Source organism: Pagrus major, chromosome 1, assembly GCF_040436345.1.
Source record: "Pagrus major chromosome 1, Pma_NU_1.0".
In the NCBI taxonomy this organism is placed as follows: Eukaryota; Metazoa; Chordata; class Actinopteri; order Spariformes; family Sparidae; genus Pagrus; species Pagrus major.
In genome coordinates, this window is record NC_133215.1 from 9362529 (window position 1) to 9388159 (window position 25631).

General features: G+C 42.1%; 3 protein-coding genes across 3 annotated transcripts; all 3 read left to right on the top strand.

Moving 5' to 3' along the window:
- Positions 1-762: 762 nt before the first annotated feature.
- Positions 763-7980, top strand: arpc1a (actin related protein 2/3 complex, subunit 1A). Its single transcript, XM_073464009.1, has 11 exons — positions 763-1071; positions 1745-1839; positions 2118-2222; positions 2816-3038; positions 3590-3697; positions 3841-3944; positions 4049-4157; positions 5444-5519; positions 5615-5808; positions 6939-7029; positions 7119-7980. Exons 2-11 carry the CDS (start codon positions 1776-1778, stop codon positions 7155-7157), a joined length of 1113 nt encoding a protein of 370 aa, XP_073320110.1. The 5' UTR covers positions 763-1071; positions 1745-1775; the 3' UTR covers positions 7158-7980.
- A 2195-nt stretch (positions 7981-10175) lies between these two features.
- Positions 10176-15057, top strand: arpc1b (actin related protein 2/3 complex, subunit 1B). Its single transcript, XM_073470375.1, has 10 exons — positions 10176-10348; positions 10899-11037; positions 11852-11956; positions 12407-12629; positions 12817-12924; positions 13216-13440; positions 13519-13594; positions 14037-14236; positions 14436-14526; positions 14626-15057. Exons 2-10 carry the CDS (start codon positions 10974-10976, stop codon positions 14662-14664), a joined length of 1131 nt encoding a protein of 376 aa, XP_073326476.1. The 5' UTR covers positions 10176-10348; positions 10899-10973; the 3' UTR covers positions 14665-15057.
- A 2063-nt stretch (positions 15058-17120) lies between these two features.
- On the top strand, positions 17121-23686 carry LOC141005582 (monocyte to macrophage differentiation factor 2-like). Its single transcript, XM_073477513.1, has 7 exons — positions 17121-17134; positions 22096-22177; positions 22449-22609; positions 22841-22915; positions 23022-23123; positions 23318-23387; positions 23483-23686. The coding sequence occupies exons 1-7, from the start codon at positions 17121-17123 to the stop codon at positions 23684-23686; spliced, it is 708 nt and encodes a 235-aa protein (XP_073333614.1).
- The last annotated feature ends 1945 nt before the right edge of the window (positions 23687-25631 follow it).

Consider the following 25631-nt stretch of genomic DNA (forward strand, 5'->3'; position numbering starts at 1 on the left):
TGAGGGGCTGACTTTGATCACTGCTATGAGACCAACAAAAACACGCATCACTGAGTTGTAGATACAGCTTAAAGGGCAGCTCCACCAATTGCATATTAAATTGTCTTTACAGGTCTTTGGGAGTGCTACTGCATATGTGGAAAAAGTAGCACGAACCACAATGCAACTTGACTACTGAGCGACATCACTGGAGGCAATTTATCAGATTATGTTCTTATGTTCTTCCCAAGACCTGTAAAAACACTTTAATGTGGATAATTGGTGGAGTTACCATTTATGAAGATAGCCAGATGAGCTTGGTCCCTGGGGCATAAAGGAACTGGGCACCACTAATCCCCCGTTCATCCCGCCATCTGTGCATTGTGTACAATATTCCAATGAGGAAATATTACATAATGCTAAATGTTCTGTGTCATTAGCTGTTTGCACCATGTAAAGCACATCATCAGTATATTAAAAACACAACACAACAGAGCAGGCCCCATCTTAAAGCCCTTATCCTGATATTTCCCTAACCATAACAAACTTTAACGTGTGGCGTTCAGGCGCCCCTGGGAATCTAAAGCAGTGGCCCGCCTGCCTGTTTAAAGCAATGCAGCCCGGGTTATGACTTATTTTCCTCATCTCTGTTCAAACAAGACAGACCTACTATATTTCAGACAGTTTTCTCCAAGCTATTCACTAGATGGTAGTATTTTCTAACCGGTTAGGCCACTTTGAATATTTCTATTCGGGCCACTAGAGGAGCTCTTTCGTGCTCGTCGTAGTTTGGATGTGACACTTGGCTGTGAACGACGATTTTCAGTTGAATGTAACAGCTAGCGTGATGATGCTAAGCTAGCTGTCAGCCAGGCATCCACGGTGTTTTGCTGCCGATTTAGCTACCGGATGCTCCCGGTCGTATCCTACTGGCCGTCTTGACATTCCCTCAACATTCCTGGACGAATTCGTGTCGACTGACCAGAGTCCGCGAATTCAGGTCCATTCCTGATCTAACCTTTTTCCCCCCGCTAGCGTAACTTAGCTTGCCGGCTAACGAGAGTGCACACTCGGGAGAACCGGACCGACGAGGTAGGTTAGCATGAGGGCTAGCGGAATGTACGGCTAATGGTGTGTCCATCATTGGGAGTAAAGGCATCTCCTCCAAGGAAAAACCGGGGTCTGATGTGGAAAAGGGAGGCCTTGGGGGGTAAACGTGTGGATAGCAACACGTCTTTTATATTTTCAAAATGACCAGCCTGTCCACCAGGCCTGTCTTTACACCGGTGCACAGTTAGCGTTAGCTAGCAGCTCAATTAACCTGCTAGTAAGGTTGCTAAGTGTTCACGATTTACCGAGAGAGGCGACTACTAACCCAGTCACGATAATATTATAGCAGCTAGCTAATCAATAAAGTGAATATACGATGTCAAATAAACCGAGACTGTGGCGAAATAAGCTGGCTAGCGTTAGCCTGGCTCGTTTAAGCAAGTCTTACAATGTTTTGAATGACTTGGCTTAGCTGATGTGTCCAAGCTAACACAGCTAGCTGGCTAATCAGCTGGAACACGAATATATGTCCTGTTAAATTAACGTGGCTGCACCACTTGAGAAGTAGCCAGACTTGTCATATCGACATGTCATCAGCGGAGTTGTAAAAAGCCGAAAGAGGCAAAGTTCACTCGGGGCTCCTGGCTCAGGGGGGTTTTGTTTGTCGCTAAAGTTGCTAAACTAAAGTTTTTTTTGTCGCTGTGTGACTTCGCAGAGTTCCCACTTAAGGACCACACCCAGACAAGATGTCCCTTCATCAGTTTCTGCTGGAACCCATCACCTGCCACGCGTGGAACCGTGACAGGACACGTAAGGCTCAAATGTTTCCTCCTTCATTTGAATACCCACTATCAGCTTGCACACTGCGTATCAGTTCACAACTTGGGAGTTATTGTGTGCAAATAATGAGTATATTGTATGTGTATGCGAGCAGGGAATGCATCTTCAGACACAGAAAAGTTATTGTCCCCACTATGTGTGAACTCTCACTGAGTGTTTCAGCTCCAGAAACTGGTCAGGCTTGTTTGTTATCTGTACTTCCATCCTGTCAACCTGCTGCTTTGGTTTTTTTTTTTTCTCTTTTGCAGAAATTGCCATCAGTCCTAATAACCATGAAGTCCATATCTACAAGAAGAGTGGCAACCAGTGGGTTAAGACCCACGAGCTGAAGGAGCACAATGGACACATAACAGGTATCGTCTTATTAATGGATGTTATAATATCATATAAATGGTGTATTGTCTATGAAAAAAAATGTCTGTTTCTTTATGTTCTCACTTTGTCAGAGTGGGTGACTAACGCACCTTAACACTGGTTGCCGCCCACCACAAAACAGAAATAAATATTGAATGTTTACTGTCACGTATAAAAACACAGGTACAGTAATTGTTCTCAGTTATGGTGACAGATTCTCTCCTCACCTCCCTACTCTTGTATTTTGAGTGTTATTCATTATCCATAAGAGGGACTAAAGAGACAAAACACACAATAAACAAAATCAAAGATGAATCTGACAGAGCGTCATTATTTTTTTCTACATTTCTGTAGATATTGCGACAGTTTAAAACTAATGCTTTTTGGTAGATAATCTGATATCTCACTCCTCTTCTGCATTCCCACGAGTGACCCACAAAAATGCGTCTGCAATGGTCTTAAACAAGAGTTGACACAATGATCCATCTTTATAAACGGCTTATTCAGCTCTAGAGCGTGACATCATAATTCACTTAATGATTACTGCAAAAGTGAGTCAGCATTACACAGTCTCTCTTTGTTTGTGTTGTAGGTATCGACTGGGCTCCCAAAAGTGACCGTATAGTGACATGTGGAGCAGACCGTAATGCCTATGTGTGGTCCCAGAAGGAGGGGGTATGGAAGCCCACGCTGGTCATCCTCAGGATCAACCGAGCCGCCACCTTCGTCAAGTGGTCTCCACTGGAGAACAAGTTTGCAGTTGGTAGCGGTGCTCGACTCATCTCTGTCTGCTACTTTGAGTCTGAGAATGACTGGTGAGACTATTTGTACAGTCATGACACTTCTTCTGCAAATGTATCTGGTAAAATTGAATATTTAATTTCTAAAATGTAGGGATTGAGAGTATTAATCAGTTATTTTTCACTTCAATAAATGGTGTCATGTCACCTTTTTTAAGTGCAGTATTGCAGTCAGATCATAGTATTTTGACATTTATTCATGTCTCTGCATTAACCACTAATTTATTACTCTGGGACACGGCAACATCTCGAAGGGATGTGAGGCACTTCATCTGTAACTGTTTGTTGGCACTTGGTTTAAAACCACAATTATTCATTTTTCCCGTGTGTAATAAGTTCTTCTGTCAAACCAGGGCAGCCCGATTCTACACCTTTTATTTTTGTTTAGGTCACATGGATGAATTGTGTTAAATTAGGATCAACCAATAAATCAAACAAACTCTCAAATTGTTACCGTCCCCCAATCGAAACATAACATTGGTATATCAGAGTATTTGGTCCTTGAATTTGATCCTTTTTTTCACATTTTATATTAAAAAATGTCTTCCCTTTTTCAAATGCTTTAGGTGGGTGAGCAAGCACATCAAGAAGCCAATCCGCTCGACCATCCTCAGTCTGGACTGGCATCCTAACAACATCCTGCTGGCTGCTGGATCCTGTGACTTCAAATGCAGGTGAATGTTGTCAGCGGTGAATCTTATGGATCAAGAGTAAAGATTAAATGATTAAAAACCTGCCAACGTCGTCTCTCCCTCTTATGCTTTCCGTTCTGTTTTTTTGCTTTTCCTCTCCCGACCCCTCCCTCTGCGGCCTCCAGGGTGTTCTCAGCCTACATTAAGGAGGTGGAAGAGAAACCAGGTCCCACACCCTGGGGCAGCAAGATGCCATTTGGGGCTGTGCTAGCAGAATTTGGAGGAGCGGGTCTGTATCTGTGTTTTTATATGCGAGAGTAAAAAGCCCTCTGAACTGCAGTAACCCTTTGAACTAAGCCAGATCTGTGTTTTTATGCTCTTTGTGTCTGTTAGGTGGAGGGGGTTGGGTCCACTCTGTCTCCTTCTCATCCTCTGGTAACCGTCTGGCCTGGGTCAGCCATGATAGTACTGTCACTGTGGTGGACAGCTCCAAGACTGCCAGGTATAATCATTTCTGCACATAGAGGCATCTTGTTTATGGTTGTTGCAAACAGGTTTCTCAGATGAAATGTGCCCTGAGGCGTTTTCCTGTAAGCAAACAAATGCTGTGTTTACATTCATTGTTAATCACCACAACACATAATGTGTCTCATTGCAGTCTAGCAAAAGTATTGAGTCAATTTTCTTTGCAAAGCCAATTTTTGAAGTGTTGTAGATCCTGTGCTGTTTACTAGCATGGAGTCTCACTCTACACTGGCCTTAATTGGCACATTGCTTCATTCCTTGGCATGTTACCACCTACTGTACATCGGTTAATTAGTGTAGAACAATTGGCAGAAATGTGGATCATGCTGCGAACGGGCGTGCGCTTCCTCGTGTGTGACAGACATAAACAAAACAGGGAGCTACTCATACAAAAAAATGCCTTTTCATGCTACTAGAGGTCAAAAACTCCACAGAATATCTGGAAAAACTCAATTAAGCATTTGTTCGACCCAATGATTAAAAAAATGGAAACATAAGTCGGATATTACACAGTTCCTGTGCTATAAATTAAGGATAATTTGGCATGTTTTTAATATTGCAATGGGTGCAAATGCCAGAAAACTCACTGATTAGACTGTGCCAGTTTCAGTCAAGGAGATGATGCTGAGCGGTGGGTGATGGCTGTGAAATTTCTGTTACTAATACAAGAGGAAGAGGATAGCTCATGTCACTCAACTAAAATTAGAAAAAGAGCTACATTTTTATCCTCTCAACCAAACAGGGAGATAGGACAGAGAGAATGAACAGATGACTAAAGATAAGAAAGCTGACTGCATCCCGAGCGGCTTAATAATGTCCAAAACATGAGTAACCCCTTTCATAAAATTAAAATGTTGAAAAAGCAGTCCATCATATTAAAAACCTTTCACTGCATGAGAATGCATTTTAGTGTGTTCTCTGTTACTGGACACTGCAGACAATCCATGATTCGTAATCTGATCATCTTCTCACATTGTTAATAAAGTGTGAAACCAGGTGAACCAGATCCAATTACATAATGACATGCTGTTGTCAACAAATTGCAGGCGACATGAATTGCGTGGGCGGTCTTTGAGACAAGTTCTGACTGGAAACCTGCCACACAGCTGTAATCCAAGCACAGTCACTTTATTGTTTTTGGTCACAAAACTGTCCTGATTTGAATTTGTTTGTAGTATAATGCCTGTTTAATCTTTTTTAAAGTACAATATAACCAGATAAATGTCAAGATTGTAATTAATTAGCGTGTGTTTGTGTGTTAAGTCCTTCACAGCTGAAGACGGAGTTCCTTCCTCTCCTCAGTGTCATTTTTGTTTCAGAGAACAGTCTAGTAGCTGCGGTAAGAATAAGAACAAACACACTGTTACACATTTCAGCTAACAAAAATACATTAAGTAAGGAATACTATTTTAAATCTGTTGTCTGCGTCTTCAGGGCCACGACTGTTGCCCCATGCTGTTCCGTTGCGACGACGGTGGGACGCTGACATTTGTGTCAAAGCTCGACCTCCCCAAGCAGAGCATCCAGAGGAACATCTCTGCCATGGAGCGTTTCAGGAACATGGACAAGCGAGCCACCACCGAGGACCGCAACACTGCCCTGGACACACTCCACCAGAACAGCATCACGTAAGTCACGCTGGACGTTAAAGTTTTTAGGTTCTTTGATTAAATTAGAAATAGTAAAAGTTATTTGAAGAGTGAAGAGTTTGTTTTGTCGCAGTTGGCTAATTTTTGTCCCAATTTAGTCGAGTGTGTGATTACAACTTTGTGTTACTGGTGTTGCAAGAGATTATCCCTGTGCTGTACACTTTGTGTCCTTAGGTGTAAACAGGAGGGATTTGGATGTTTACCATTTTCAATAATAACTAAAAAAATAAGGAACGAGTCAACTTTGTAGTCACTTTGGACTGAGAGGTGTTCGTATTATTATCTTACATATTAGAAACATCTCTCAGCATAATTCATTACAGTTCACCAGCACTTCAGCCTCCAACCCACAGCCTTTGAAAATGAGCGTTAAGTTGAATTGAAACATCTCTACAACAGTTTCAGTGAAACCTGAAGGATTCACTGCAGGACTGTTGTATTCGGCTGAATTAATTTTAGCTTGGTGCAACTTGTAAACTGGCAGCTGATGGTACTTTAACCCCTAGAATAGATGTTGTGTTATGTAACAAAAGGATTGGCTGGAATGGATAATATCAGAGGCTCAGTGGAGCTCTGCACACAGTATATTTAATGTTTGTTTGTTTGAGGGACTGTGCGTTATAGATTTAGCTCTTTCTTAAGGAATAGTTAAACCTTTTTGGAAACAAGCTCATTAGCTTTCTTGCCAAGAGCTGGACAAAAAGCTTAATTGTTCCTTCATATCTGTATGGTGAATAAGAAGCTACAGGCAGCAGCTGGTTAGCTTAGCACAGAGACAGGATTTTATTACCTTTGGATAGCTGTTTGCCAAACAGCTATCCAAAGGTAATAAAATCCACCTACAAGCACTTCTAAGGCTCACTTTATTTCTCTCTTGTTTAATCCGCATAAAATCTGAAGTGTAAAAACAAAATGTTGTGAGTTTCTCTTGGTTGGGCCTGCTGACTTTCTGCTCCACTAATAAGCGTTTTATACAAAATGTCAGTCTTTTCCATGCAGGATCAGAACGTTGTCCTCACAGTCACACTCCATCATTATGATTTTCGATTTTATAACTTCTTCACCGCCTTTTAAAACTGTCACTATGTATCTGCATGTCTTATCTTTAGCCAAGTGTCTATCTACGAGGGAGACAAAAGGGATTGTCGCAAGTTCTGCACCACAGGCATCGATGGAGCGATGACCATTTGGGACTTCAAGGTAAAAACACACAAACATCAACAATCCTCTCCAGAGATCGATTTTCTCGCAGCTCTAACTCCCTGGTGTGTTTGTGTTTACCTCCTCAGAGTCTAGAAGCTTCTATCCAGGGTCTCCGCATCATGTGAAGAAATCTTGTGAATGAACGAAGAGACGCTGCGGCCTCACTTCTCCCCCCCTCGCCCCACCCCCCTCTCCCTCTCCACCTCACCCCCTCCGCTCCTGCGACGCAGCCAGTAACATTACATAACTGACCACCTTATCGAGTGTCTGCCGAAGCACTGATCAGACCATGACACACTCTTGTGGGTGTGTGCAAACACTCTCACACACACACACACACACACAAACACACTAAAGTACTCACATACACTACACACACATGCACACACACACTGAGCTGACGTGTGACATCACTGTTGATTTTTTTTTTGTTTGTTTGTTTTTAAATGAAGGTTAACCAGGTGTCAAAGTGGGAAGGTCCTCTGACACGTATTAAAACGTGAAGTGAAATGTGTGTTTTTATGTTCTCTAACCTCCTGTACCAAAAGTTGAACACTAAACGGTGCATTTTATCCAAAAATCAGACTGTATTTCACCACAGATCAACCTCAACATGATCTCTGAATATCGATGTTTAGTAGATCGGAGGACGTGATGTTTTTACTTCCTGGAGTGTAGTAAATACCCAGCAGGTGAAGTCATTGTTTAGATTTGGACCCGGGTTATTGATATTCTGAGGTCATGTTGCCGGTTGGCTGTAGAGAGCTGTGCAGGATCTGATGGTGGAGAAGGAAAAGCAGCTGTCTAAGCTCTGTGCAGAGTCACGGCTGTTCAGCACTAGGCTCTGTAGCTACTACACTAAAACCACACAAGATGGAGGATTTCTATGTAACTGATCATGAGGTAGACATGAAATAAAGAAGAAATACATTTACAGTACACAAGTCACTCGACTGTTCTCTTCCTTTGTCTTTGCCTCTCGCGTACGGTGGATAGATAGCAGCTTGAGTAGGTGTGCTAGTTTTGTTTAGTGTTGTTTTTTTTTTTAAATCTGCAAATCATATTTCTGCCTGTGTGCTTAATAACAGTTTCTTAAGCAGGGTGTAGTTAGAGTATGTTGACTCCAGGAGGCGATCTGTTAATCTCTAACAGGAGTGATGGACCTGTACAAACCTCAGTTAGAAAAAAAGATCAATGAGTCAAGGAGAGGAGATTAAAATATTACACTGAATACTCCTCTCTCCCTGCTGGTAGGGGTTGAAGAAGGGGCATGGCAGGTTAACAAGGGATGGCACCCCCCCCCCCTCCTCAAATCTCCTACTTCCTGCTAGAAAGGGCACTTAAAGTATGAACTCTGTGTTTTTTCATTGACCTAATTGTGCATTTATTACAGAATGGCTTGAGTTACACAGGGATGTAACTGGAGAAGAAACCTTTCGAACTTCAGTAGTGCTTCAGGTTTATATCAATACGCTTCTAAAGGACGGAAAATTGTTTTGTTCTTTTACTGTGTATTGTTTTTTGGGGGGGGGGGGTTTTAGACTCAATGTCCACAATCGTGCAAGCAGCACCATGAACCTGTAATTAGGTACAGCTGTGCCTTAGACTAAATGCCTACTTCAGCATGCTAACATGCTGATGTTCAGCAGGTACAATGTTTACCATCTTTGCATAATGTCTTAGCTAGCTAACATTTGCTAACTAGCAGTAAACGTAAAGTACAGCTAAGGCTAATGTTTGTTGGGCTCACAGCTTTGGAAAATAGCCACACGAAGTTTTACTGCTAACAAAATCACAAGGACAATGTTAAGCAGATATTTAGCAGGAATGTTCACCATGTTCGCCATCTTAGTTTGGCATCTTACCACGGCAACAATTGAGACCTACAGCTAGTAGTTGTCATTAGTTTTGTGGGTATTTGGTCAAAACCACAGATTTTGAGACATTTGAATTTTAACCTCATGGTGGTGCTAGATTAAAAGTCAGAGGATCAACATAGTCATTGCGATTCTTCCTCTGAGGAACATGAACGTGTACAAAATTTCACACCAATCCATCTAGTAGTTGTTGTGATATTACAGTTTGGACCAAAGTAGTCGACCAGCCAAGCATAATTTTCCATCCTGAAATCATGCTGCTGGAACGGTTTAAAACAACAAATAAATAGATAACGTGACAGAGCAGACTGTGTCACCAGTACATGGGTTAGTACATACAGAAATATGGCTGGATTCACTTAATTTTGATGGTCATGTTCCCAGAATTCTGATATTTGTCTCATGAGGCCTCTGTCGGCTTATAAAAACAACAACAACAAAAAAGTTTCTTCTCAGATTAACATGCAAAATAATTGGTCAACTTTGCCATGGTCAAACTTTATGGATGTCCGAGAGACGAGGTAGGAAAAAATAAATAACAGTGTCATTGACGGAGGGCCTTTGATTTCAGTTGCAGGTCCTTAAAGTCCCCAATTGGAATAAAGCGAATCATAGAAATGCTCGCTCTTAACATGTCTGCTATGACAAACAACATACAAGTCAGTTTTGACTGTCAGTTGTCAAATCTTCCTCAAAACCCTAAATGGATTTCACTTCATGTGAAAAAGTGGGCATCTTCTGGGGAAAACTTGAGACCTATAACTCAAAATACATGAAAGAACTGTATAAAATGTTTTGTTTAGTCTCCAGTCTGAAGTTTTTCTCCCCTGACGCCACCCTTTCCTCCCCCCTTTTGCAGTTTACTTTTCTTCCCCTCCCCTTTCCCTTGTTCCTCTTTCTTTATGCAGAACTACGTCCCTCCCCCTTCTTTTCAGTGTCTTTCATGCTTTATACGTTTTTTTTTTTTGTGCCTCCCCCTCAGTTTCCACCTCCTCTTTTCTGCCGAACATTGTATTCACGCCCCTCCCTCTCTTCCGTGTTTCACTGAAGCAAAAACCTCAAACTCTTCTCCCTTCTGTCAGTTAAAAATGAAAAGTTTGCTCCCATTCTTGCACATTTTTTGAAACGTTCCACCCGTGATCTTTTCTGCCTTGAGCAGCGAACTTCCTGCATGTCTCCCCCTCTGAGCTTCACTGTGCCCTCCTCCACTTCCCCCCTCTGACCTCTCCTCCCTCTCTTCAGCTCAGCTTCTCTCTTCCTGAGCTCACTCTGACGTTGGCGTTCGCGTTGACTGGCCAGAGTCCGCGAGCTGAACACCCTCATCTTTATTTGATCCGCCGCCTTCCTCTGTCTCTCCCCGTTCCTCTCTCCTTCCCTCTCTCTCTATCTCTCTCCATCTCTGCAGCTACTCACCCATTCATTTCTGTCCGGCCCTCAGGGTAAGTAGCCTAGAAAATATTTAACAGTTGACTGAGTTTGCTTTGACATGTCAGTAACACACACACACAGACTTTTTGGATGTGTAATGCATTTTCAGGAAGCAGCTAAAAGTGTACAACAGGCACTCAAACCCACACACACACACACACACTGAGTAACGTGGCTGTTATTATGTAAAATGAGTGCTTGTGAAATAACCGCCTGTGATAGGGATGTTAGTCTTTACTTCCTGGATGTGTGCTCGAGCTGTAAAGTTTGTTTGAAGCATGTGTGCTACCCTTGACCTGCATCATTCCTCTCATGCCTCTGAAAGTCTGGATTTCATTAACACAACCTGAGCGAGATAAGCTAAGTGTGTTTCTCTGTGCAGACGGTTATAAATCAGCTGATGGTGTGGTGTTTTTCCTTCTCAAAGTACCTCAGATAGTCTGGACCGACTCTGATGAGACAGTTCTGTAGATTTAATTATAGTTTGTATTGTTATCTGTCTTTTCTTTCCCCTTTTCTTCTTCTTTGTAACACAAATCTTGTAACTTCTGTTTTTTCCAGGCTTGTTATCAACTGTTAGCCCACCAGCTGGTTCCTCACACCACTTCCTGGTTTGTTCCTCACATCTGATTGGCAATGGCGTACCATAGCTTCCTGCTGGAACCAATTAGCTGCCACGCCTGGAATAAAGATCGTACCCGTGAGTCTGGTCGCCGTCTCCGATTGGTCACTCAAGGCCTCTCGTCTCATCTCCTAAACTGCACACTCGCATCATGGAACATCTTGCTTCATGTAGAGTCTGCGCCAAAGAACAAACAGTGTAACAGTCGGAGGTTTGTGATTGGCTCCCAGGTGGGAGAAGGTATTTCCTGTTTCCTGTTACAGTGAGGGTGGCGTCTGGGGGCCTTACTGAGAGGCTCTTGTGCTCCGTTAGCTCCGGGAAACTAATGCCATATTTGGCTTTTTTGATCAGCCCTTTGGTTTCTGGGCAAAGCGGATGTAAGAGTCAGCCGTGGTCGAGTCACAGAGTCATACAGTTGTAGTTTCGCTCAACTTACAAGCTGAACACTTTTGTTGGCTCAGCTCGCAGGCTGAAGGCTCACCAAAAAAAAAAAAAATGCACACTGAAGCACCCACACTGCTGCTCTGAGACAAACACTGCGTCTGACTCATCTGCTGACTAAAACATGTACAGAGTTTGCTACATTGAGGGAAGGAAGGTCGCAGTTCTTGCACATTGTCTATTTAAAGATAACGTGCGTGCGTGCGTGTGTTTGTGTGCTGCCTGCAGGCAGACACATACTGTATTTCTGTGTCTCTAGTTTTCTCTGTTCTCATGCACCCAGTCAGCTGCTCTGCGTTCCACTTCGCTGACCAGCCCTTCATAAACTTCTCCTGTCGATCACTCTGTACTTTGTCCTCACATTAATGAACTTCCTGTTTATAAATGTGACTGATTCCAACTGCTCTCTCAGCTTATGCACAGTGTACTAAAATGTGTTTTTGTGCCTCAGAGATCGCCCTGTGCCCCAACAACCACGAGGTCCACATCTACAAGAAAGACGGGGCCAAGTGGAGCAAGATCCACGAGCTGAAGGAGCACAATGGGCAGGTGACAGGTGAGAAAGTCAGACACTCACAGACAGGTGGATTTACGGGGATGCACTTCCTGTTGCTAAATATATACATGTCTTTTAAAATCCCAACTGTCTTGTCCAGAGGTACCTAATAAACAAAGTAAAAGATTTAAAGAAACAGTTCAACATTTTGGGAAATACTCCCCGACTTAGATGAGAAGAATTTCGGTGAAACTGGAGCCAGCAGCTGGTTAGCCTAGCTTAGCACAAAGACTGGAAACAGGAGGAAACAGCTAGTCTGGCTCAGTCCAACGGTAACGAAGTAACCAAAGTATAAAAATGACACAGATAAATGAAATGTCATGTAAAGAGTGGTATTAATCTTCACAAGCGTATTTTTTAAAAATGTTGCAATGTTCCTTTAAATATATATCATGAATATATTTTGTCTTCAGAGATCAATGAGAATCAATGAGTTTCTTTCTGTCGCAGGTATCGACTGGGCTCCAGACAGCAACCGTATAGTGACTTGTGGAGCGGACCGTAACGCCTACGTGTGGACCCTCAAAGAGGGCGCATGGAAGCCCACGCTGGTCATCCTCAGGATCAACCGCGCCGCTCGCTGTGTGAAGTGGTCGCCACGAGAGAACAAGTTTGCTGTGGGCAGCGGCTCACGCCTCATCTCCATCTGCTACTTCGAGCAGGAAAATGACTGGTGAGGTTTTGGAGGAAAACTTCCTGCTTCTGATTTATACAGAAGGCTGCATTTGATAAATATATAGAACAGGCTGATAATCGGTTGACCTCCAGTAGAAAATGCATATATGTAAGAATATGATATCTTTACTTTTACTCAAGTATGACTTTTGGGTACTTTTTACAACACTGGTTGTTACCTACAGGTGGGTGTGTAAACACATCAAGAAGCCGATCCGTTCCACCATCCTCAGTCTGGACTGGCATCCCAACAACGTCCTGCTGGCTGCTGGATCCTGTGACTTCAAATGCAGGTACACAGATGTGTTACTTCACTTGTGAGGACATTTCAATGACTATATTTAACACCTACAAGCACTGCTGTGACTTCTGTCTACTCGATGAGAATTCAGATATAATCTACTCACCCTCGTGCCAATGGAAAGTAGGGTGAAGTTTTGTAGTCCACAAAACATTTGTGGAGCTTCACAGAAAAACAGCGTTGCAGAAATTCATGTGGCTCTCCCAGCATATAAATCAGCCATTGTTTTCAACCTCTTTGACTCCTTGTGTCTTATTCACATCCTGACCCCTCTCGCCCACAGGGTCTTCTCAGCCTACATCAAGGAGGTGGAGGAGAAGCCCGGCCCGACTCCCTGGGGCAGCAAGATGCCGTTCGGGGAGATGTTGTTTGAGTCCGGAGCAGCTCAGGCCACGGGTGGAGGCGGTGGGTGGGTGCACAGCGTGTGCTTCTCGCACTCCGGCAACCGCCTGGCCTGGACCTCCCATGACTCCACTGTGTCTGTTGCAGAGGGAGGCAAGACCGGCACGTAAGAGAGGGCTGGGCAGCGTACCTTGTGTTAGCGTGTGTGTTTGTGTGCACTCTGACCTTTGTTGTGACTCCACAGGGTGAACAGTCTGAGCTCTGAGACGCTCCCTCTGCTGTGTGTCACCTTCATTACTGAGAACAGCTTAGTAGCAGCTGTGAGTATTTGACATCTGTCCAATATTTATTATTTATTTGTTTAGTTGTTAATTAACCTGATTACTTTTTTTTTTCTTACTTCAACATGATGATGGTCCTGGACCAACATTAATTATGATATTCCAGGAACGACACTAACGGCGATATCAGATACACTGTGTTATATCTTCTTTTAAACAATGCATGCTCTCCCTTTAAAGCCACCATGTGTAGGACTTTAACTTTTTATCTTGTGCGCCCCCCGGTGGTAGTAACACATATCAGCTATTGTGACAGATGGGACAATCAAATGCCATTAAAATAATTTGAAAGGTTTTACACATGGCAGTGTTGAATTTAATGTCTATACCTCATGATAACAACACCCACAATCACAGGTGACATCTAATCTCATGTCACCACACTGATATTATCTCTGTATACGTGTTTCTGATCCTCCAGGGCCATGACTGTTACCCGGTGCTGTTTGTGTACGACAGCGCCAAAGGCAGCTTGACATTTGGCGGCAAGCTGGACGTTCCTAAGCAGGCGGCCCAGAAGGGCATCAGTGCCAGGGAACGCTTCCAGAACCTGGACCGTCGGGCCTCAGAGACCCAGAGCACCGACAAGGACCTGAACACCCTCCACAAGAACAGCATCAGGTCAGGGAGAGAAAATAAAATGCATGAAATAATGATTAACAACTTAAACTCAACAGTAGCTGCTGATTTTCACGTACATCCACAACGTAATCCTCATTTTAACGTGTGCATCTTCATCATCTCTGCTAAAAGAGGTTTGTTTTACTGCGACATCACATGTGTGTGCACAGAGTTTGACTTGTCTCAAACGATATTTCAGTGAGATCTCAGTGCTGGAAGGAGGAAGAAACCAGTGCACCAAGTTCTGCACCACCGGCATGGATGGAGGGATGGGCATCTGGGATGTCAAGGTAACACACACAGACGTTTATATGCTGGGTATCCTGTTGACGTGTTTTCCCAGACGTGATTTGAACATTTTAAAAAAAAAATTTCACACTTTTTTTCAGAGTCTGGAGTCTGCGATGAAGAACCTGAAGATCGTCTGAGCTGAAGTTTACATTACCCCGCACAAACTATATCAGCTTCTGGAGATATGAAGAAAACTGCTGCCTTATTACACAAAGCTTCTTGGCCTTATCTTAATCAGGTATTTTTTTTTTTATACACGAGTTAAACGATCAGACTCAGGTCAAACAGTATTTGTAATCTCTCTGAAGCTCTTTTGCGAGCTTGTTAAACTCAGCGCTGTATACAGAGTTGACTGACCACCGGTCTGTAAACGGTACTTAATGAGTTAGATTAGTGTGATCACAGAGAGCTCGGTCTGAGCTGAACGCTTAAAGCTGGAATTTTATATTAATCACGATGAAAGGCTACAGTGTTTGTTAAAGCTTATGCTGGTCATAATATGCATTTAATAAATGATTGCTGTTACAGTATTCAATAGTGCTTGGTTCTTTGTGTCTCTTTGTCTATGTGTGTGTGTGTGTGTGTAACTCTGGAGGTATTGACAACATGAGTAAGTTGAGCTACAGCAGTAAAGGATAAGTTTAACCAAAAAATGTGATTTCAGTCATTATCTCCTCACCCTCGTGCCGATTTAGTTTTGTAGTCCACAAAACATTTCTGGAGCTTCACAGCAAAACAGCGTTGAAGGATTCTCCTAATCAACTCGGATGGGGACTTGTTTTAAAACGTAAAGAAACAACTGAAAAGAAAAACATAAAATGGCTCCGTTCAGCTCATCCGGCGTAATCCAAGTCTCCAGAAGCCCTGAGAACCAAAACAGGAGATTTAAAACGCGTTGCTGCTCACTTTGATCATGAAGGTGTCACTTACTATAAAGAGAATATGGGCCACCATTTAGTACAGAATTGAATATTGGGATGATACATTTCCGATATGGTACCGAAATGTATGTTGTGTATAATTAAACTGAAAAGTTAAGCTCTGGTTTTAAACCACTCATGGTTCAGTCTGGAGGAATACATGTGGATTTGTTCTGTGGTGTTTGGCTGATAATGACAGTGAGTGTCGTTTTGTTTTCCACTGTCCTTTTTACAGGGAAATGTACACAACAGTGGCGTGGCACTCGGATTTCTTCATGTGGCTTCTCAATGATTCTCAACCTTGTCACAAAATGTTCAAACATGAAAATTTTTGTTTTTAAAGACCATAAACAAACAAACCAACAAAAGAATAGTGCATAAGAAAACAGTCTATTCTAATTACATGTTTTAAAAGGAGTGTGAAGAGGTGTGAATTCATCTAACCCCACCCCCTCTCCTTTAATCTTTAGCTAATAATTCAGCATACGCTTCCTTATTTAATCATAACTTATGAATACATAAATAAACACATCTGAAATATATATATATTTACATAAACATATAAACATACAAACATATATAATTTACAACCAAGTATGTCCTGCAAAATATGATGTAATTTATCAACCATTTATCTCATATAGTATAACTTACATATTGATTTATTTTGCCTTCTATAAACATGTAGTACTCCCATGATTAATAATATGTGTTATAATAATTTAAGTATGTATTCAGCAGCACCCACTAACCCCTCACCATGCATATATACACATTTAAATATATATTCATACATTCCTATCAGCAAATAAATAAATGAACAACCAATACAATAACCATCATAACCACCTAGTGAATTTTACGATACGATACGATACGATACGATACGATACGATACGATACTTTATTGTCCGCGTAGGAAATTTGTCTTGGTCTCAGATGCTGCGTACATAAATGCCTCCAACTAACAGTAAAATAAACTCCATGAAACAAAACAGTACCAGCTGTGTCAGTCACAACACACCGGGAGCCCTTCTTCATCCCTGTACTTTGTGAAAATCCTGTTTTTGTACATGTGTTTATATCACCGACACGCCTGCAGCTCCACCCTGCGGTTGAAGCAGGAAGTGCAAGGCGCAGGAGCAAATCGGCACAGACTCCCACAGCCATGAATCAGTCCCTCAGAAAATGATGTGGCAGCCTTCAGTGATGAAAAACAGCCCTCCTCACCGAGTCGTGATGAGTTGAACCGGCGGCAGCAGAGAGAGAGAGAGAGCAAGAGAGAGACAGAGACAGAGAGAGAGAGAGAAAGAGAGAGCACCACCACCATCATCAGCAGCTCCATCAGCACCATCAGCACCGAGCAGGAGAAGGCGGCTGTCTCCCTCAGAGACCATCCCCCGACGCCCACACTTCCGGACTGGAGCCTCTGGAGGCAGCTGGGTTTCGGGATGCATCCGTCTCCCGGTGCTGCTTGAGATGAGGATAAGACGACGACGTGTTCCCGGTGAAGCGGCGGTGCTCGTTACGTTACATTAGACTCGTTACAATCCGAGCAGGAGTGACCAAAAAAACCGCGGCGGCTCTTCGCTCCAACACTCATAGAGGCGGCTGATCCAGGGCTTTGGCCACACTGTCTGTCTGCTGTCAACTGTTGCTTATTCCCACTGTAAATGAATCTTGTAAGGTAGGTGAGAAATAATTCGTGACATCCTGTTCCAGCATGAGAAATATGTCTCATACTGCTGCCTGTAATGATGAGGATGAGGATGATGATGAGGATGATGAGGAGGAGGAAGAGGACAACATTTAAATTTCAACATATCTCATAACTGATGATGTAATAATCTTGTAGCCCAGGGTTTAAAAGCTTGACAGGCATTATTATTATCACACACACACACACACTAACACACACCTGCCTCTTCCCTCCTCCTCCTCCTCCTCCTACTCATCATCATCATCATCATCATCATCTTGCTGTCTCTTCTGTTTGTCTGTCTTGAAACACACAGCAGGCCAAACACGCCTCCTCTCCTCCACTTACATGCGAGCTAAGACACGAGAGGGTCCGGACTGTCTCTGGTGGGTTTTCTTCACAGGAAGAGGTCAAACAGAGCAGACTGGGGCCGTTATTTATTTTCACCACCACCGGTTCATGTGTTGATTGCTGATGCGCTTCATGTCAGGAAATAGTACATGATGTCCATCACAAGTTCAGGGAGACACCTTCGAATGTCTTGTTTTTTTTTCAACCAGCCGTCCAAGGACCAAAGATATTTAATTTACGCTGATGTAAAGCAGGAAATCCTCATATCTGTGAGGCTGGAAGCAGCACATTTTTGGTACTTTTGCTTTAAAAAATGACTAAAATGATAAATCGATCATCAAAATTATTTTATTGTATTTGATTTTATTCTCGCTTACACATAAAATCACATGGATTTCAATGTGTCATCATGCGACAGACTGAAGTTGTAGGCCGGCTATCAAATCAAAGTTTTATTGAATATCACGTGAGTTGTAGTTGAATCGTGGATCATGTTCAAAACTATGAAGATCTCTGCTTTTTACCTTCATTCCCATCTTTATATCAGAGCTGACACAATTAATTGATCAGTCGATGGAAGAAAATGAATCATCAATTATGTTTTGTGACCAGTTTTTACAATACTAGAACATAAAGGCATATCAGGACACCAATATATCGTTTGGCCCGATGTCGTGTCTGTTTTTTGAAGTTATAATGCAGAAAAAGATTCTCGGGATCATTTAAAATGATTAAATTCCCAGCAGGTTTACTGTGTACGTGCACTGGATTCCTTTTAGTCGTAAAGTTTATTGTCAAACTATAAAATATCCTCCATCTGTGACATATCTTTGTCACAAGTGTTTGATAACCACATTTGAACGATCATTGCAAAAAAAAATGTTTGTATATTGGCCAATATATTGGTATTTCTTACTTCCTAATATTGGCAGCGGCCCCGAAATCAAGTATCAAGTATCGGCTCTAATTAATAGACAAGTAAATAAACAAAACAACAAACAATAACAAAATATGAATTGATTCATGACTAACATGATCATTTTAATACAGTCCTGCCATTATGACAAAGACAGTAACAGATACAGAAGAATACACCTGCAGCTGTGATTGCCCCTGAACGCTGACCGACCCCAATCATTTATTATTTTTGATAACTGATTAATAGTTAAATAAGATAAATGGTAAATATTCTTCAGTTCAAGCTTTACAGATGTGAAGATTTGACGCTTCCCTGTGTTATATTTAATTTAAAATCAAATATTTTGGGTTTCTTGGACGTTGGTTTATATACCTCCCGTGACTGACTTATTATTTAACACTAAAATAGGAAAAATACGAAGAAGTCTTCGAGACAATATGGCTACAAGTAACGGATATTTTCACAAGTGATTTAAATCAAGTCATTGTTTTGTCTTTCAATCATCTGACGATGAAAAATGCCAATCACAGTGTCTCAGATGAAATATTCAAATAGCTTGCATCGTCTGAAACCCAAATATATTTAATGTAAAGTGACAACAGAGAAAAGCACCACATCCTTGCATTTAAGAAGCTGGAACCAAATAATATTTGGCATTTGTGCTCGATGAATGATTTAAAAGATTAATTATTATAAAAATTGTTGCAGATTCATTTTCTGTCAATCGACTGATCGATTATCTAACTTTTAAAAAAAATTTTCAAACATTTTATTACTATATATACTTGCGTAAAGAGCAGGACTTGCTTGACCATTAATAGGCTTTGATATTAATTGAATGTTCATCATTAACTGGACTGAGGTTTTGGTCTTCGTGGGTCAGTAAGACAAACAAAGCGTGCCCTGTGTCCGTCCTGCTGTCATATGAGAGGAGTTATCCTGATGTTGCTGCAGCTCTGCTCCTCTCTGTCCAGTCAGTGTGTCTCTCTGCCTGCTGGCCTCTGGCCTGCTAATTATCAGCCAGCTTGATAAAGTCATTAATGACCCAGCCAAGCCTGCTGGGCCTGGCACTGACACACACATACAAAAGGGAGAGTCCGTCAGACAGTGCGAGGCCAGTGTTGGACGCAGGGCGAGGAAGCCTTTTTTATTTGGGACAGGACGGTGTGTTTCTGGGCTGTGTCAGTTAGTATTAATAACTCTGGATGAGTGTCAGTCTAAAAACAGCTGCTTCAGGAACGGGAGCGTAATGTCGAAGAAAGAGAAAAGAGAGGATGTTTCTTGAGAGATCTCTTATCTTATGATTGTCATTATGTGAGGTGGATTTTGAGCCTTCTATTGCCACTACTTCCGTTTTGTCTCCTGTATCTCATGGAGAGATCAGGAGTGTCATGTTCATGATTTAAAAAGCTTTGAGTGGACGTGTGGGAGGAAAACATCATGTTCTACTGTTTCACACGGTTGCGCAACAACACAGTGAAATGAGATGGACAGGTAAGGGTAATATCACTCCACTTGGACTGAAAAGTTTGTGAAATTCTGTCGTCAGTTTAATCTTTTCCCTGAGGAGATGGCACATCAATGCACAGCCTAATGTATGTATTTATGCGTGTATGTATGGACGATGCTGTTTGTTTGTCTTTGCCGTTTGTACTTTTTGCTGACGGTTTGAAAGAATGAACTGATCGTCCTATTCTCAAAAATTCACATCAATGAATTTTTAATTCGAGTGGTATCCCCTTTGAAGGCTGCTGCTTTCTCATTCTGAGTCCCACCAATCTTAGAACAATGTGTGTGCGTGGGTGAATGTGTGTATGTGTGTGTGTGAGAAAGAGACAACGCTAAATCTAGGTCTCTTATGAAATCGGGCTCTGCAAGATGCAGCATAAAAACAGGGAGGGGTTGTGGTTTGTGAGTGCATGTGTGTGCGTGATTGTGTGTTTTGTGTGTCTGCACGGACGTCTTTGTCCATTTGCCTTCCTGCATGTTAATTTAATCATCGCGGAGCAGAGAGGAGACATGCTCTGGGAACAGGAGAGGGAGATGGGAGAGATGAGCAAAGAAAGATGAAAGAAACGAGGAGGTTTCTGGTGTCGGGGGAAAAAAAAAGAAGACAATCCCTGCTCGGAGGTTTCCATGACAACAGTGACATCACTGACGGAGCTGTTTGTTTGGGTTTCAGTGAAGTGAAGTGTTCGTCCTCAAAGATTACATCTGAGTTTACGTATACATGAGTGTGTGTCTATTTCAGTGTGCGTGAATATGCGGGCATACCTGCACACGTGAATTGTTTATGAAAGAAATCATCGGGACAAACCTCTTCAGGTTCAGTCGGTCCGTGGTTACCCACTGTTGCCAGGCAACAGCAGTCATGGCAACAAGTTGAAGCATGATCTAGCGTTGCTAAGCAAGAGGAGAGGATGGGGTGAAATTTTATGAGCACCACTGAGATACAAATGGGTACAAATATTAAAGATGTTCCACATGGTTCGAGGACATTAAAGGGGTGTTTCACTGCCGGAGAGATGGTTTTCTCATAGAGCTGGGCTGTGTCTGCTGCAGAAAGAGAAGAAAAACATTAAATTAGTGTGACATGACCAGAGAAAACAGAGAAAAGGGGCTCTGATATTTACTTTTGCTCAAAAAGGTAGAAAAAACTGAATAACTTAACAGAACATCAACGCTTCCACTGGTACTGTGAGACTGGTGGTTTTGGCTCGTCGGATTTGAAGCAGGAAAAAATTGTGACCTGGTCACAAACTTTCTCATGTCACAGCTAAACAGTACACTTAAATATGTTTGTATGCAAAACAATTTGGACGGGAAATGTAGGATTGCATTGTGACAAATTCTTGGTTTATAGTTCATCAGCACTGCCTAGTTTGATTGAACTTGTTTAATTTGATGAGTTTTGTGAGCCGCCCCTCTCTTGATCCATCTGTCCATGGAGGCAGGCAAACAACAAATGTTGCAGTACGAACAACAGTCCTAGAGCTGATGTCAGATGTGTTTTACATCATCTGGTGGAAGTTATCTTTATCAATTAAAAACAAAAGCCTAAATGAATCCCTTATGATCCCTACACATGCTACTCTTAAAGGGTAACTCCACATTTTTTACATATTATGTGTGCTTACAGGTCGTGGGGAGTACAACTGCATATATGAGTAAAAAAACAGAAAAAAAGAAATAGTATAAAACCTTTTGTGGCTCCAGAGTAAGATGCATGTAATCTGATAAATTGCCTCCAATGATGTCACTCAGTGGTTGCAAGTTGCATTGTGGGTAATGTAGCCATCACATGTGTTGACTCATTATTGACAGTTTAAAAACAAACGTTAAAAATGGATACAGCATAGCCTTTTTTATTCCACGTATTCTTCTTTCTTTTGAAAACCAAGTGCCTACATTACCCACAATGCCATTTTGACATCACTGGAAGCAATTCATCAATTACCAAAAAAGGCTTTATACTACGTTTTCACATATGCAGTAGTGCTCCCACTTAAATATGTAAAATTAGTGGAGTTACATTTTAAGACAGAAATCAATAATATTGTTATTTGTTTTTTAATTATTTTCATAGTGTGTACACTGTGTCTCATCCATGTAACTAGATACCAAAGCTTCATTCAAATATACAAAGTATATTAAATCTCTTCATTTGTGATGTTTCCAGGTTTATGAACAACCGCGTTCCTCCTAACAAGAGATACCAGCCCACAGAATATGAGCATGCTGCCAACTGTGCCACGCATGCGGTGAATGCACGCTCACACACACACACACACACGCACACACACACACACACACACACAGACACACACAGACCACAGAAAGTGATCATTAACATGGACACACAGATGAAATGACACACTCAGTGAAACCATGAAATAAATCCGGCTGTATTACATAACAGATAAATGAGAAGACACCTCCAGATTACACCTACATCATGCACTAAATTTCAGTTTATCCTGCACGCTTCTCTGTTCTTATCTCCCGTTTCCTTTCTGTTATGAATTCATTTAGTTATGGATAATCCCCAGCCTGCTGGGCAGCTCCCTGTTGCACTTCCAGTCGGAGGACAAATGGGAGCAACTGTCGGCCTGGGTGTACGGGGCGGGGCTCAGCTCGCTCTTCATCATCTCCACCCTGTTTCACACTGTGGCCTGGAAGAAGAGCCACCTACGGTACACGCTCACACATTTCAAAGCAGTATATGGACTGTATGGTTAAAGGATATAAGAGGTGGTCCTGTTGTACTGCAGAGATTGAGTTCTTTTTAAACACTGTCCATCCTCTCACAGATTCACACTGGAACAAATGCACATTCCCACACTCCAGATTTGTTTTCACACTGATGCTGCATGTATAAACAGTGTCACTCAGTTGTCATGAGGCTGTTTGGTCTCTCTCTTCAGGTCTGTGGAGCACTGTTTCCACATGTGTGACAGGATGGTGATCTATTTCTTCATTGCTGCCTCCTACGCCCCGTGGTAAACAAACTACACTGCTACGTGTGTGTGTGTATACAGTATATATGTGTGGGGAGTGTGTGTATACAGTGTCTGCAGTTATTTGTTCCTGTCCGTGCTTCATCAGGCTGAACTTGCGGGAGCTGGGTCCCTGGGCGTGTCACATGCGCTGGTTGGTGTGGGTCATGGCCTCTTTTGGAACCACCTACGTCTTCTTCTTCCATGAGAGGTCAGTTCAGACGAGCATCAAAATCTGGTGCCTACATTACCCACAATGCAACTTAGCCACTTAGTGACACGACAGGCGATTGATCAGATTACATGCAGCTTCCTCTGGAGCTACAAAAGACTTTAATGTGTAAAATTGGTGGAGTTACCCTTAAGGAATAATCTTCCATGCTTAAATCTTCTTTTCTGCGTCAGGTATAAGATCATGGAGTTGATCTGCTACACGGTGATGGGAGTGTTTCCTGCCTTGGTCATCCTCTCAATGGTGAGCACTCTCATTTAGTCTCCCCTGTTGTCATTGAGGTTTTATTGTTTCCTCGTTATGATGTCTTTAAAACTTCTTCTTCTTCTTCTCCCCAGCCGGAGCAGTCAGGGCTATGTGAGCTGCTGGCGGGCGGAGCCTGCTACTGTCTAGGGATGGTCTTTTTCAAAAGTGATGGCATCGTCCCATTCGCTCATGCCATTTGGCACCTGTTTGTAGCGATGGGAGCAGCCATACACTACTACGCCATCTGGAAGTACCTCTATGCCCAGCCGCCCAATCAGGTCCAGACCTCCAGATGACATCAGCGCTGACCTCACAGGAAGTAGCTCGCGTGTTTGAGCAACTTCAAGGGGATGATGTGAGCTGTGTCCCAATTCAGGGGCTGCCTCCTTTGTAAAACAAACACTGAACCTCCTCCACGTTTAGCCTCACAGTAACCAAAACTATGTTGCATTCAGGTGATTCTCCTCAACTCGTAAAAGTCAAAACACATCCATGTTTATGACCAGGAAGTTGCAGTTGGCCAGCAAACACAACAGTGTTTAGTTTCTGGTGATTATACACCAATGAAAACACAGTTGTGGATATCATATTCCATTTCTGCTAATGGATCACCCTAAATGCTACACACTGGACCTTTAACATGCTGTGATTAGTCGTCATATGAAGGCGTTCAGCATGAACCAACAGTGGACCTTATGCCTGTCTGCCTTTAGTTACATCCTGCACTGACTTTAGTGTGACTGAAACATCCTGACCTCAAATACCTGATACATGATGTGATATTTCCTGACTTTACGAGTTGAGGAGGACAACTGAATGCATTGATTGTAGAAAACTGAAGTAGACACTCGAAATAATAATAATACACCTTTTGTTTTTGCCAGATGTGTCATGATGAAGTCTGGAGACTTTGCATCGAGACAACTTTTCAAGCTCTTGTATTTACTCTGGACTTTAAAAGGAAGCAGCCTGTTAACTGGGACACAGCTTTTGTTTTTACCAGACCAGTTTAGTTCAGTTTCCAGTTATTTTTTCAGGAATTTTGGTTTCATTCCAATGATCAGGGGTTCAAATACTATTCTTGGAGATTTCTCCCTACGTGGTGCACATCCAGACTCAGTGTTCAGAAGCTGAATTGGAGGCATTGTCTTATTGTCATGAGGAGGACAATGTTTACAATCAGCTCACTTTACTATCATACTTAGTTTAAGGACATTATTTAAACTTTTATTATCATCATTAACAGGTAGCTTCGGTATTTTTTAATGGTATTGTCCCTTGTTTTTGTGTGTAAGTGATTAATGGGGACTCTGCTTGCAGTTCTTACTTCTATTTTGCTTACTAAACACATGATCTGAATTCAAGTTTCTCTCTTTTACTTGTGGTGATTCAAGGTTTCGATCCAGACAAACCTCATAGAGCCACTAGCTCCGTGGCTAGCTGAGCCATGAGCTAATAAGCCAACGGTAGCTAGCTATAGTCAAGGATAGCTACCAAAAAGCAGCAGTTACACTGGTGATATGCTGCCCCCTGTGGTTTTGGCGATACAGTACCTTCGTATTCTGGACATATTCTACAAATTGTACCTTTATGTGGACTTTTCGTGTATCGCCAATACTGGACCGGTTACAGAAGATGTTGTCCCCATTAGTCACTTACACACACATAAAGAAAAAACAGGGTCGAGCTTTAAAAATACAGAAGTTACGCTTTAACACACTGTGTCGTTTTGGCTTGATTATATTTAGGAGGTTGAAACATCAGTAATTTACTATTCCAATTCAGAGCGCTAGATAGTATTCTCACTGTTATTGTTATTAGTTGTGCTATCTACACTGTAGGACACTCTATGGTTTAACAGCGGTTGTTTCAGTCGGTGATTTACTGTGATTTTTCAAATCGAGCATGACCGTAGAACGATCTTTTAAGTTGAACATATTCATGGTTTCGGTCTCGGAGACTTTACCTGTGTGCTTCCACATTTATCAGGCGCTACACAGTAGATTATCAAGTATAATTACTGAATTCTAATAGTTTACTGTCGTTGATTAGGTTTAGTAAGTGACGATGTCATCAGTACGATTTATACAGTATATATTTACAATGACGTGCAGTATGTGTTGACTTCATCTATATTTTCTTCTGATGTACTTATAGTGTCAGCTGATTATCTTCATCATCTTCAGCCTAACGAATGGGACCCATTTGATAGAGTTTATCAAAGCTACATGGTTGAACCTC